Source organism: Carex rostrata, chromosome 32 (assembly GCF_964058835.1).
Source record: "Carex rostrata chromosome 32, lpCarRost1.2, whole genome shotgun sequence".
NCBI classification, from domain to species: Eukaryota; Viridiplantae; Streptophyta; class Magnoliopsida; order Poales; family Cyperaceae; genus Carex; species Carex rostrata.
In genome coordinates this window covers 1,019,931-1,033,455 of record NC_135949.1, presented here as the reverse complement: position 1 = coordinate 1,033,455, position 13,525 = coordinate 1,019,931, and the positions used below count along the sequence as shown (strand labels likewise).

Below are 13,525 nucleotides of genomic sequence, written 5' to 3'. Positions count from 1 at the left end.
TCAAACTTAAAATTAATGAAGCATTGCTGAACCTAGTAAAACTTGGACATGTAGTTCATTTTTTAGGCAAGCGGGATTAACTTTCTTTATTTAACCATGAAACACAAGCATGTCTAATAGTAATGCGCATTAATAAAACACTTGCTAAATAAGGAAACAATATAATTGATTAATTATTAATAGAAGGTCAGTAATTGTTAAATAAGGAAATAATATAAAAATATATACTTACCTTAAGAAATAAGTAAATAGATGACAGAAATAGAAATAGCGCTTTAACCTTCCTTCAATGCTTCTCTCATATTTCTATATTTAGAATTATGGTCCGTTATATAAACGCTCCTCCTCCTCCACCTCTCTCTCTCCCTCTGATCTCTCTCTCTCTCTCTCTCTCTATCTCTCTCTAATATTTAGAATCATGGCGCCTTCTACCAAAAGGCACATAGACATTCCAGACCACCTACTTCACAAAATGGTCCTGCCTCGTCTCCCTTTCAAATGCCTGAACAGATGCAAATGCATTTCTAAGGAAATATATTCTCTAATCAGTTCAGATGCCGCATTTGTTGCCGATCAGTCCCGCTTAGCGAACACTTCATCAAGTGGCTTTGTTTACATGGCGCGTAATGGTTTATCGTTCTTCCCCGACCCGGAACTTATAGGTGTACCCGACCCATCCCTCAATTTCCTCAACCCGACATCTGGTGAGATCATGCTAGTCTCCTCCACAAACGGCCTACTTCTCCTTTATGGTGAATTCAGTGGCATGAAATCCCTCTGTGTGTGTAATCCTGCTACCAAAGAGATGGCGTTCGTTCCAAATGCTGTCGGGGAAAAATATTTCCGCACTGAAATGGGTCTTGCGTATGATCCTTGCGAGTTACCTCATCGGTTCACCATTGTTGATCCTCTGATGCGCAACCATGGAGATGGTCTACTGTACCAGTTTGACATCTATCATTCAGACACCGGCAAATGGACCCGTTCTAGCCAGAGCATATATATAGACACGATTTTAGCAGCGGTTAAAGCAGTATGCGCAGCGAAGGGGGTGATATATTGGTGTTGTGGAAAGTTTCTTTTGTGGTATGATATAAAGAGGGATATAGCAGGGTCCCTATCATTGCCGGTGATTGAAGGGAAGGTGATAGAAGGAGTCACTGATGTAGGGGTTTACGCCGGTGAAATCACATGTTGCCGTGCTTGGAGTGGCGGGATCGAAGTGTGGAGACTGACTGGGGGGTCCCACTGGGATAGGATGCATGCAGCGAGTTGGGACGGCATGGTAAATGCATTTGACTTTTGTCTTGGCATGCAGTTGCGCCACAAAAACAAGTCTGATTTGTTCTACAAGCGACGCGTTGTACGTCCGGTAGGATTTAATGGGAAATTTGTTTATATTGCTGTGCGGCTCAAGTATCGAGATAACACTGAAAAGTTATTCAGCTGGGAAATAGAGACGGGACGAGTTGTAGACAATGGTATGATTACTATAAAAGGGACATGGCGCGGGGATCAAGCCTTCAATTATTCTAATAGCATGGCCCGAGTGCCGCAGATTTTGAAAGAGATTTCTAAGGAATCTGACATGTGATTTGTTTAGTTTTAGGATTCTAGAAATATGGGTAATGTATTGGAGTTATTGTTGCACTTCTTTTCTGATATGGTGTAACAGGGATGTATTGGAGTTAATGTTCTGGCTTGTTTTTGTACATAAATTAGCTTTTCGCTCTTATAATGATTGTTACTTGCTATTAAATTCACAGAAATTAGCTGTTCTGTTCTAAAATAATTACAGACAACAAATTTAAAAAGAAAATCACTAATAAAATATACTATAAGCATGAAAATACCTCTGTAGTCTCTGTACTGGTACGTTGACTTCCAACACATATTAATAACTGAGGAGGTGATGCTATGGGAAAAATATTGCTAGATGCACCAAGCATTGTGTTAAAGCACAATCCAGTACCAGTCAGAGGAAGAAACCAGTAGCCGTACCAATGATGGTAAAAGCAATATCCAGTAGCTGTACCATAGACATTGTGAACCAAAACAATACCAGTGGCCATACCAGAGACCCACTGAACTCAGTACCAGTCTTGAAAGGGCAAAATTGGAAAACCGTACCAGAGATCCACTGAAACCAGTACCAATATTGAAAGGGCAAAACTGGAAATTGGGTAGACTATGTAAAAGGGAAATTTAACAGTCTATTTAAATGGTAGGTACAGGTAACAATGTTGGGTACATATTACCAGATCAATGCTGAGATGAATACCTAGATTATTTGAACAAATAACAAACATATCAGAACATTCTCTTCGTACAAAAACTACCAACATTTTTATTAAAACTTGTTAATTAATACATAATCAAGCCGAGTCAAAAGCGAAGCATACTTCTTTCAATGATAGTATAAAGCAATTACAGAAAAATAATCATTGATGAAGCAAAACCATATCTTAGTTGCTCAGCCGCAACAAGTAAAAAATAAAACAAAATACCTAAGAGAAAAAACCACAGAAATTTATGACAAACCAACTTGCATTTCAAAAAGGCACCAGAAAACAGATCAGTTAAAATTAAATTGCATTAAAAAAAAATAAGGCAATAAAAGCATATATTGCTCAGAGCAAGTTCAACACACCAGTTAAGTAACAACATATCAAAAAAATAGGCTGTTAACAGCACTTATTGGCTCACAGTTACCAGTTCCAAAAAGTATTAGACTATCAGTCATATCTATAACATCTATTGCATCTTTGCACACTACTCACAGCAACTCAGAAAAAAGAAAGAAAAACAGGAGAAGAACTCACCAACTAATAGAGTCTCCCCTTGCACTCTGACGCACCGCAGTAACACTCTTTAACCTTCACACTGCCATCAGAAATCAGAATCACGTACTTCCCCTATACCATAGTTATAGTGGTACGTCAGTTCCTTCAGAGGTAGTATATTCCCACACGCAAAGAACATAACATGCGGCATCTTTTTATCATCATGATCAAACAGCACGCTTTGCGCGTATAGTTGCTACGTGTTGTTTTCATTTGTAGAGATTGGAGAGCTTGGATAGTTTCTTTCAAAGCGGCTATTTTAGCTTATAAAAGCTATTTCAAACGTTATGTACCTTCTCCATGAATAATATGCCTTCTTTACAAAGATTAAAGAAGTATCTTTGATTCTCTGTTTGTAGCAATGTTTATTCAGTGCATAGATGAGTATCTGGTGTGATTAATAATTAATTATCTGGTATCACAGCCATCAGGACTTCTACAGATTCATTCTTTTGAAATCAAACGCATCCAATGGACTGGAATTGCCAGAATAAAAATCAGAAAACCATGACAGAGTAATGAAACAATGTTTGAGTAAATTTTTGGAGGTCGTTCAACATCATTTGGAATTTATGTTTGCTCACCAGAATTTTTATTATTTGTTTAGTACTGAATTTTAATATTTCTTCAAATTTAATTACACCGTCATCTTCTCCATTAAAAACACTAATAGAAACTGCGATGGACGATGGTGCCTACTTGGACTAAATATTATACAAGCTGAACTGCTAAAAAGAATTTTGATGTCAATGAAAACATAGATATGAAGAATAGAGAACACGGATCAATTCACATGCAGAAAAACAACCTTTTTTTTTCCTTTTCACTCTCTTTCATCACTTGTTTCGTCAGTTGTTATTTTCATGAAATATCAAAATTATTCACATCCGGCGAATTTATGACAACTTATTTTTTGGTTAGATTATGGGAAAAATAATCAAGACGGAATGCAGATGACTAGACACCTGTATAGAATAAATTCACTGAAAATTATGCAAGTAAAAACTTTTCTCATGTCTTAATAAAACTTTCAAAAAGGTAGCATAAAATAAACAAAAGGTAATAATACTATCCTCTCTTCCAACAAAACTAATAATGCAAATGGGCAAAAGCCCAAAAACAAAATCAAGACAGATCGATTCTGAACTTAGTTTACTAGAGATCCAAACTGAACTTAGTTTGATGCGGCAGAAGCGGCTCTCTTCTTTGGCGCAGCCTCAGTTCCTGTGTCATTTGAAATAAGAACTTAGTTTTTTATTACAAAAAGAAATTCAGCCTAAGTGTGTGACAAGCATTTCAACATGCACAAAGTGAAAAACAAAAAGTTGCTGGCAAATTTTTATATTTCCATTACACTGAATTCTGATTAAGATGACAGAATTGCATCAAGTGTGATTTAATACATTTGAGAGCTTTTGCTTAAAAAAAATAGGGGGAAACATGAGACTGTTTTTTTTTCTTACAGATGACCATTAAATTTGACAAATAGAGCAGCAAATTATAAAATGTTATTATTTTTAAACAAGTTGGCTTTGACTTTACTCAAATTTTGGATTGAGAAAAAGACACCATTTACAAAGGAACAAACTTGTCAAAACTTTGATTTACTTTAATTAGCTGATAAATCAAGATTCAGTACTACTTGCAATAAGCCCCAAAAAATTAAAGGGAGTTTTACCTTCTCTGAAGTTGCTCTTGAACCTCCTGGGGAGATGACGAAGGTACCTCATCCGGCCTGTCCCGGTTGTCTTTCTCCTGATAGCCTTCACACTCCAGTTATCTGCATAATATATCAAATTAGTTTCAAGTATACATCCTAAATAATACATGTATATTAAAAGAAGAATGAAAAATTACAATGATAATCTTAAAATGTTACTAATAATCATTTTCATTATAGAGTCCATTTGTTATTAAGAACAAAAGTGCTCTTAGTTGCAATCAGTATGGAGGAATAAGAAACAAGTAAAACTGCATTTTCATTTACAGGGTAAAAGTAACATAAACATATTCAGTACACATAAAATAAACAATTCATTCCAATTATAATATTCGAAATCATCTTTCATACACTCATTACACTGAAACACAGTCAAACTGTTAAAATTACATGCATAAAGTGCAAAAACGGATCTGAAAAAAGCCGTTTCATGCCCCCCCCCCCTTTTGTGCTGTGTGAACATACTACTGTTAAACCAATACAAACTAACTTGCTTAATTAAGCCACTGGTACAAATTGACTGAGTTACAGCTAGAGTGTGTTGGGTACTTTTGGGTCTTTTTTCTTTAAATCTAGTTGTAGGGTTTCTTGTTTCATATCAATGAAAATGGTGCTTTGCACCTTTTTTCAAAAAAAAAAAAAAAATCTAGCTACTCCTAAGAATTGCGACACAGGACTTCAGTTCCTTTTAGCTGGTAAAAAAACTACATATACCAGAAAATTTTTATTTCTATCTACTCCTCATGACTAACAGCAGACTAGGCTACAGATCAAGGTATAAATGCAACGGATGCATTAATCCACGACAAATTATATATTTCTAACAATCTCAGTCAATTCTGTCTTTACATATCTAGTGAGTTGAATAATGTTTAAATAATAGCTATTGTACAATCCTGTCTTCAAATATGTAGTGAATTGAAAGTTCTAAATCAATCTTTTCAATCAAGCTAAGTCGGATCTAACCAAAATCGATCACACCAGAATCAATCATAGCAAACAGAATACTTCAAAATCAAACAAAAATCAAACAGAGGACGTACACTTGCGGATGCGAGCGGACGGGTAGCCACAAGATCCGCATCTGCTTTTCTGGAGGTGGAAGCTTCTACGGCCACACCTCACGCACAGTGTGTGCGTCTTGTTCCTCCTCTTACCAAAACTTCCCGTTCCCTTGCCCTGTAAATCGATGAAACAAACAGATACAAGCAATTGTTAAGCGCTGGTGTATCATCGTCGACAGCTAGGGTTAGGGTTTTAGAGATCATGAGTTTACCATTTTCTCTTGCTTGTCGCCTCGCCGCCGCGCTCGGGTTAGAAGATGGAAAAGAAAAACCCTAGTGGCTTGCAGCGAGGATTATTTATAGTGCGTTTTTTTTTTTTCTTTGACCGCCGGAAATGACGGAATTGCCCTCTTACGTACGAGGGAGCATTTGGTCTGGTTTTATAAGATCTAATTAAATATTTATTTATTTGAGTAAAAATAATTATACCATAATACAATATATGTTCTAACAATATAATATATTTTTCATCTATAAATTAATTAGCAATTTCACACACTGAAATTTTTTAGTTAACACTCTAATAAATCAAAATTAAACAATCACCACTCAAACTATCGAAATTAAATTCATACCACCTATGCATATTCAGTCCGCGCACCAAATTAAACCGGTGCACTGACTGGAGATGCGCAGACTGGGTTGGCTCACCGATTTTTTATTTTTTTTTATTTTGCATGTTCACAACATATCTTATAAAAAAATATATAATATGGTGCCTTTTTTTTTCCTCTTTGACCGCTGGAAATGACGGAATTGCCCTCTTACGTACAAGGGAGCATTTGGTCTAGTTTTATAAGATCTAAATAATATATTTATTTATTTGAGTAAAAATAATTATACCATAATGCTATATATGTTCCAACAATATAATATATTCTTTCATCTATAAAATTGATTAGCAATTTCAAATATCGTAAAGAGAAATCAATTTCAAACATTTGTTAAAGAATAAAGAGAAATAAATTTCAAATTTAATTTTGTAACTTCTGCATCCATGCAATTAATTAACAATTATTTTAATGTCACTGCAGTGAATTAACAATTATATTTAATTAACAATTAAATATAAGTATTTAAATAATCAACGATGCTCAGCTCTATTAATTAAATTGTCTAATATTATGGGATTATGAACTTAAAAATTCAATACTGCATAAACAAACCAAAAAACATCAGTCTAAGAAATATAACAAATTAAATAAAGGTATTTTATGAAGTCGGATTAATTAACTATAAATCTTGGTCGTATGATATGAAATTGATATAACATCGATTTCAACAATTCTAAATTGTAATTATTCATACAATTTCCCTTTTGCGCTATATTCAGGGCTACCCCTGTAATTTTTTATTTTTTATTTTTGGACCGGGCTTTTGTTATGGGCTTGCCTACAAATCCTGCCTACCCAGGCCCAGAACCCTCTCCTGCGCGAAGGAAGAGGAGGTCGCGGCTCTCACGAAGGAAACGGAGGGCTCCGTTGCGCGCCTCTTGCATGAAGGAAAAGCTGCGCGTCTTCTCTCCTTCGCTCAGCGTGCGCGCACTGTCTCGCCTCAGCTTTAATTGCAAAGGTTAGTTGGGCAATTTTATAACAGATTTAATTGGTCAATTTCCTGCAAAGTATCCATTTAATTGGGCAATTGGTTGTATAAATTTACACAGTAAAGAAGGCGCTGGCACCTGAACGTCTTGCTGAAGGCGCTGGCACCATGATACTGGTACTTTTAATTTACTTAATTTACTAAGGTTTTGTAGATTATCGTAGCTATGGCTTTGACTTCTTTTTATGAAGGATTGAATTATGATGTATTTGCTTTCTTTATCTGGTCTTTCTATCTAGTTATAACCTGAATTCTTAAGAGTTTATGAATCATATAGTTTTAATTGCTAAATTAAATTGGTTGTATACTTGTATTTTTAGGATTCTTGCAAATAGACTGTCAGCTGCTCGGTCAAAAGAAAGGAAGATAAAGTACACAAGTGGATTGGAGAGGAAGGTGCTAACCCTTCAGACTGAGGCTACCACTCTCTCTGCTCAACTTACCCTTTTACAGGTGCCCCCCCCATCGCTCTATTTATTTCTGATGCATTCTGGCATTTCAGAATTCTGAATGACTCGTTTAAATTTCGTGCTTTGTGGCTAAACTCGGACTGCTTTTTAAAAAAAAAAATATGTATCAGTCTTGCTTTACTGATATAATCATATAAAGAGTAATGGTTTCAAAAAAATTTAGTAATACTGATGAGATTGTTGATTTTTTGCATGGATATGCGAAGTGATGATGATTTTTTGGAGTTAAAGGGCATAGTTGAACTTTCTCAAAAAATGGTAGAAAAGAGGAGGCACAATGTTTATCCATTAGTTTACAAATTAGTGAAATTAGCATTGATATTGCCGGTGGCTACAGCTAGTGTTGAAAGGGTATTTTCGGTGATGAATTATGTGAAAAACCGAGTAAGGAATTCAATGGGAGATCAATTCTTGAATGATTGTTTGGTTACTTACGTTGAGAGTGAGTTATTTGATGAGGTAGTTGATGAACAAATTATGCAACGATGGCAAAATATGAGTAACCGTAGAGGAAAGCTTCCCCCATTGACTTGATTTTGTAGCATTAATATATTTCTTGTTTTTTGATATGTAAAAGAATATTTGTTATAAACTTTTGACTTAGTTGAAATCTTTGATGTTCATTTATGTTAAATTTTTTTTTTACAACTATTTATATAGTTATGCTTGCCTACCCTTGATTGAATTCCTAGCCTCGCCACTGAGTCCAGAGCTGTTTTCCTGTGGAACCAGGTGTTTCCAGTGCCACCACAGCACGTAGGCGGGTTAATTACGTGGAGATGAGTACGGACATTCCCTTGCCATTGGAGAAGCTCTCGCTTGATCTAGTACATAAGCCCGAATCCTCGATCAGGTACAATTTCCCATTTGCTGCTTCCTTAATTTTATTTAATAGGCCTGGAAGGAGAGCGAGAGTGAGAGGAGAGAGAGATATATATACCTGGCGGTAGGGATGTATAATTCATGCCGTACCATGACCAGTCACACGGCACGGCGTGATCAAGTCAGATTTTTAGGTGCAATTTCTTCGTAATTTATTCGTCATCAAGTCAGAGAGAGATATATATTTGGTCACATTTAACTATTTTTTCGTAATTTAAGCTAGATTGAACGGTGCTAATCACACGTGATCACGTGCCGAGTGGTGACCAGACCAATTTGCGTGCCGTGCCGTGCCAATTTTCCAAAGGATGGTTATGTCACGCAAATGGTCATGACACGTGATATGTGAGTCATAGTACATAACCAGTACATGTGGGACAGAACCATGCCGTTTTGTGATGTATCCGGTGAGAGGCGAATTTAGTAAGGCAGTATGGGGTGTCAATTGACCCCCATTTTTTAAATTTTGTATTAATGTATAATTTTGTATATAATTTAATGTAAAATGTCATGCAATAGTAAAAATGACTTCCATTCTCTGTAGAAAAAAATTATATAATTGACCCCCGTATATATTTGATCCCCGTAATTCGAAAGTCTGGCTCCGCCCTGGTCATGGCGTGACTTTTTTGCATCCCTACTTGGTAGCCACTTTTAGAGAGAGAGAGAGAGAGAGAGAGAGAGGGGGGGGGGGGGATGTGCCGTTCCGTTCCTTATCTTTTCTTTGTTTTCTTCAATTTTTTCCTTCTTGAGAAAAGCTTGTGTACCGATTTCAGTAATCCTAGATATGTGGTGCTTGTATCATCGGGAAGCTTCAACCCACCAACATACATGCATTTACGAATGTTTGGCAAGTCTTTTCGTCCTGATATTTACTTTTTTATCTTGTTTTAGTATTGTTTTTCCTGCTAATTTGTATTTTTCTCAAATGTGTTAGCTTTTATTGGCATGCCTGTCAAGGTTTCAGTAAGCCATAATTTAGCTATGTGGTACCACTTTATACAATTCATAGAAAATTTGAGTAATTGAAGCCTTGTACGTTTACCAAATTACATCACATTGTTAATCGTATGCTTTTTGAGCTTGTTGCGTATTTCAAAATTAGTCAGTTTAAATTTTCATTAGGGAATTTGGTCTTTTTCATACACATTTATTATAACTGTATAGTCTTTAAATATTTTCCTTTATTAGAGTTGGCAAGGGATGAACTGACAGCTCGGGGTTTTGTTGTACTTGGAGGCTATCTTTCTCCTGTCAATGATGCATATAAGAAAAAGGTTCCTAGTTTCTACTCAAATACCATACATGTCATGTCTATTTGTTTTAGGCTACCAAAGTAATCACACAGTATCTTGTTCTAAAATGACACCACAGATGTCTTGCATTTGCAACCAATGCCTAAAAACTTTTGCAAATAATACCCTTTAAGCCTTCAACTGTCAAAACTAAGCTTAAGTCAAGCAACAAATGACTAAACTCTACTGGAATTTGTAACCAAAATGTTACTAGTTTTTACAGACAGAAATCCAAACATATATTTCATTTAATCTTAATTTCAATTTGGGCCTAGGGGAAAATGAATATACCAGAGATAGGGGTAAAATTGTCAATATTTAATGGAATATACCTTTCCATCACTATATTCTAATGTTCAGATATTGTATCAAATATCTCAAACTGTTAGGTGCTGGTCACTTTGTATGCAATATTGGATACTTTGTCACAAATGTCGTATAGTATCAGGCATTATCTGCAAAAGATGTGCAATTTATTTATTTATTTGTAGGATCTTATATCAGGCACACATCGAATCAGGATGTGCGAGCTGGCATGCAAAAGCTCGTCCTTTGTGATGGTAGATCCATGGGAGGTAATCTAATGTTGCTCCACCCTGATTTTCAATATTTTTTGGCTTATCATTCCTTAAGCTTTGGATTTACTGTTAAAATTGTCATGTTTTGAATGAAAATTTCAGATGAGCTCCTGAAAAAACTCTTGTGAGTATATGCCTGAACCACCTAATATTTTGAATTTTCTTCAAAAGTTAGAATACTAGCCGTCGTGCTTATTTATGTTCTTAAATTGGTTGTCATATTGTAAGAATTGGAGAATTTATTGGAAGGAATATATATATCATTCTCATTTTTCTGGGGTATATCATCTTTTGTTCTGAGAATTTTCTTGCTGCTGTGCATGATACCAAAAGAAAAGAATAAAACAAATACTTTATATAAGTATACCATTTCAATCGAATTTCTTTCATTTGCACATCACCTTATGGGACCTTACCAGTCTATTATATATTTAATTCTTCTATAGGCCAACCAATGTAGCTACCAGAGAACACTGACAGTTCTTTCAAGGATCCAGAACTCTTTGCTCAAATCAGGCTTCAGTGACAAAGGTTTGTGGTAACACATTATTTTAACCAGTTTTAAGTTAACGAATCCTTATTCTTTTATTTATTTACTTATTTATGTAGGTTCTCTCAAAGTGATGCTTTTATGTGGTTCAGATCTTCTTGAATCTTTTGTAATCCCCGGAGTATGGATTGCTGATCAGGTAACATAAATTATGTAATCAACTCCAACTAACCATGGGTCTCAATGTAACCCAATATCGTCTCTAAGTAAACCTTACTGATCAAGTTAATCTGGTCTTCTAATCCTGAATCGAAATGGTAAATCAAAATTTGCAAGTAAATTTACAAAAAAGTCCATATTTTAAATGAAAGAAAAGTAAATTAATTTTGTTCCAGGTCAGATCAATATGCAAAGATTTTGGTGTAGTCTCCATATGCCGAGAAGGGAAGGATATCGACAAAGTTATATGCAATAATGAAATTCTAAGTGAAAACAAGGTAATCCTTTTCATGGTTTTCAGCCTTTTTCCCTTTTTTTATTTTTTTATTCACCATGCAGTTGAAATTGCAATGCAGCTAAAATGGTTTGATGCTATTTATCATGTTACTTTTGCCAGAACAACATTATCTCAGTGGATGAGATCATCCCGAACCAAATCAGTTCAACAAGAGTCAGGTAAAAGTGAAATATGCATATGAAGTATGTACACAAATAACAGGCGGTAGACAATGGTTTGACATAATGGTATAACCGTATAATCCTGACATGTACATAACAAAAGGATTGCACTCCTCCAAAGCCCAGATAATAGAAATACAATACTTAGGTTTTGTTATAAAGGAATTAGATATAAAACAATTAGGCAAAAATAAAAATAAAAATGAAAATATTTCTTCAACTGCCATTATATCTGTAACATGAAAATTCTTTGTTTCTTCCTTCTTTTAGCAGTTCCTAAACTGGATAATAATCGATCCTTTTTTTTAGTTTAAACATAATTTCTAAATTTCTATTTTTTACTGCAACCGATGACTTGCTATCCTTTTTTTTCCCCAAGGGATTGCATAAGAAAAGGACTCTCTATAAAGTACCTGATACCTGATGAAGTCATTGAGTACATTAAAGATACCGAACTCTATTCGAGTGTAACTGATAAGTGATTGATTTGAAGCATGAGATGATGATAAAATGAGATTGAAATCAAGGTAAGAATAAAAATAATAAAATGAGTTAAAGGCGAAGAAATTTGCTGCTAGACGGCTCCATAATATATTTCGATACATTTTTTTACTGCCAAGGTAATGATTTATTATCCTACAAATGCAGAAGTATTTTAGAGATACTGCTAGCTTGAAATATATAATTTTTTATTTGACTTCTTACATTGTAAGTAGTAAATATGTTGCGCTGCATGGTTCATGTACAATATAACTGACAATTGCATGGTTCATGCACAGTACAACTAATAAGTAATAAAATAATTTTTTGTTTGATTTGTGTTCTACCTTCTTGTTGGTTAAATTAGTTTCTCTCTTGCAATAATGCACGATGCTTGAATTATTGGCCAAAAAGAATTTGAGGCAAGAGTAGCAATTCTACTTATTTCGGTTTATTAATTTTTTTTTTCTGAAAATGTATTCAGAAACCGGTCTTGTTCATATCTAGAATTATTATTATTATTATTATTATTTTTACAAAAGCTGCAACAATTAGAAAGGATATTATAAGTTGCATGGCCAGAAAAAAGCAACAACCAAAGCAAGAAGACATACCAGCTAGGGGTGAGTAAATCGCTCATAACTCGTGAGCCGCTCATAACTCGCTCATTAAAAGCTCGTCTAAACTCGCTCATTTATCCGCTCATTTAAACTCGCTCATTTACTTAATAAACGAGCATGAGCATGACCCAACTCGCTCATAACTCGCTCATTAATAATTTGTCACATCTAATCCCTGCCACATTTAATCCTATGTAATTATGTGTAATATCAACCTTGCATCATTAAGATTGATAGATAGTGAGCGTAGTTTCATATTTAATCCTGTGTAATATAGTGAGCACAATGTAACATTTAATCATTTGTAATATACTAATATTCATAGTTTCATATTCATTTTTTTTTATCAATCGACAGAACCAAAACCTCCGCCTAAAGCCCAAAACAAGTAATAGTTATAACAACTCGCTCATTTAAATGAATTATGACAATTTATTGGATTTTGTTATAATGATTTTTAACAAATTTTGTTATGCGTGGGCACACTATATAATTTTATTATGAGTCATAAGTCATAACTCGTGAGCCGCTCATAACTCGCTCATTAAAAGCTCGCTCATTTACAACTCGCTCATTTATCCGCTCATTTAAACTCGCTCATTAACAACTCGCTCATTTACTTAATGAGCGAGCATGAGCATACCCTAACTCGCTCATGCTCGCTCATTAATCACCCCTAATACCAGCTCAATATTACCGTAAAATAGTGACGTGAGTTTTCATTGTTTTTCTTTTCAGTGGCCAAAGGATCACCCATTAATACTTTAAAATTCGGTTCCCTTTATTTGTGAATTGTGAATTTG

General features: G+C 34.9%; 3 protein-coding genes across 5 annotated transcripts; 2 read left to right on the top strand and 1 right to left on the bottom strand.

The window, feature by feature from the left end:
- Positions 1-418: 418 nt before the first annotated feature.
- Positions 419-1,594, top strand: LOC144547755 (uncharacterized). The gene has a single exon (XM_078296452.1). It carries the CDS (start codon positions 419-421, stop codon positions 1,592-1,594), a length of 1,176 nt encoding a protein of 391 aa, XP_078152578.1.
- A 2,239-nt stretch (positions 1,595-3,833) lies between these two features.
- Positions 3,834-5,987, bottom strand: LOC144547915 (large ribosomal subunit protein eL37z-like). Its single transcript, XM_078296601.1, has 4 exons — positions 5,840-5,987; positions 5,607-5,742; positions 4,522-4,623; positions 3,834-4,067 (listed from the first exon to the last, which is right to left on the bottom strand). The coding sequence occupies exons 1-4, from the start codon at positions 5,840-5,842 to the stop codon at positions 4,018-4,020; spliced, it is 291 nt and encodes a 96-aa protein (XP_078152727.1). The 5' UTR covers positions 5,843-5,987; the 3' UTR covers positions 3,834-4,017.
- A 1,074-nt stretch (positions 5,988-7,061) lies between these two features.
- NMNAT (nicotinate/nicotinamide mononucleotide adenyltransferase) lies at positions 7,062-12,437 on the top strand. Of its 3 annotated transcripts, none has more exons than XM_078296849.1 (12): positions 7,062-7,199; positions 7,291-7,346; positions 7,550-7,682; positions 8,432-8,552; positions 9,358-9,431; positions 9,773-9,858; positions 10,368-10,451; positions 10,901-10,985; positions 11,064-11,143; positions 11,340-11,441; positions 11,561-11,619; positions 12,002-12,437. In XM_078296849.1, the coding sequence occupies exons 4-12, from the start codon at positions 8,479-8,481 to the stop codon at positions 12,102-12,104; spliced, it is 747 nt and encodes a 248-aa protein (XP_078152975.1). In that variant the 5' UTR covers positions 7,062-7,199; positions 7,291-7,346; positions 7,550-7,682; positions 8,432-8,478; the 3' UTR covers positions 12,105-12,437. The 3 variants fall into 3 exon arrangements, with proteins under 3 accessions (XP_078152975.1, XP_078152974.1, XP_078152976.1); XM_078296848.1 differs by having other exon boundaries at positions 8,360-8,552; XM_078296850.1 differs by lacking the exons at positions 7,062-7,199; positions 7,291-7,346; positions 7,550-7,682; positions 9,358-9,431 and having other exon boundaries at positions 8,529-8,552.
- The last annotated feature ends 1,088 nt before the right edge of the window (positions 12,438-13,525 follow it).

Coding starts and splice junctions, on each gene's coding strand:
- LOC144547755 (XM_078296452.1), top strand. CDS start 419: ATGGCGCCTTCTACCAAAAGGCACATAGACATTCCAGACCACCTACTT.
- LOC144547915 (XM_078296601.1), bottom strand. Junction 4,624..5,606: donor GTCCGCTCGCATCCGCAAGT/GTACGTCCTCTG, acceptor TATATTATGCAG/ATAACTGGAGTGTGAAGGCT. Junction 4,068..4,521: donor CAAGAGCAACTTCAGAGAAG/GTAAAACTCCCT, acceptor CAAATGACACAG/GAACTGAGGCTGCGCCAAAG.
- NMNAT (XM_078296849.1), top strand. CDS start 8,479: ATGAGTACGGACATTCCCTTGCCATTGGAGAAGCTCTCGCTTGATCTA. Junction 9,432..9,772: donor CATGCATTTACGAATGTTTG/GCAAGTCTTTTC, acceptor TTCCTTTATTAG/AGTTGGCAAGGGATGAACTG. Junction 10,986..11,063: donor ATCAGGCTTCAGTGACAAAG/GTTTGTGGTAAC, acceptor TTATTTATGTAG/GTTCTCTCAAAGTGATGCTT.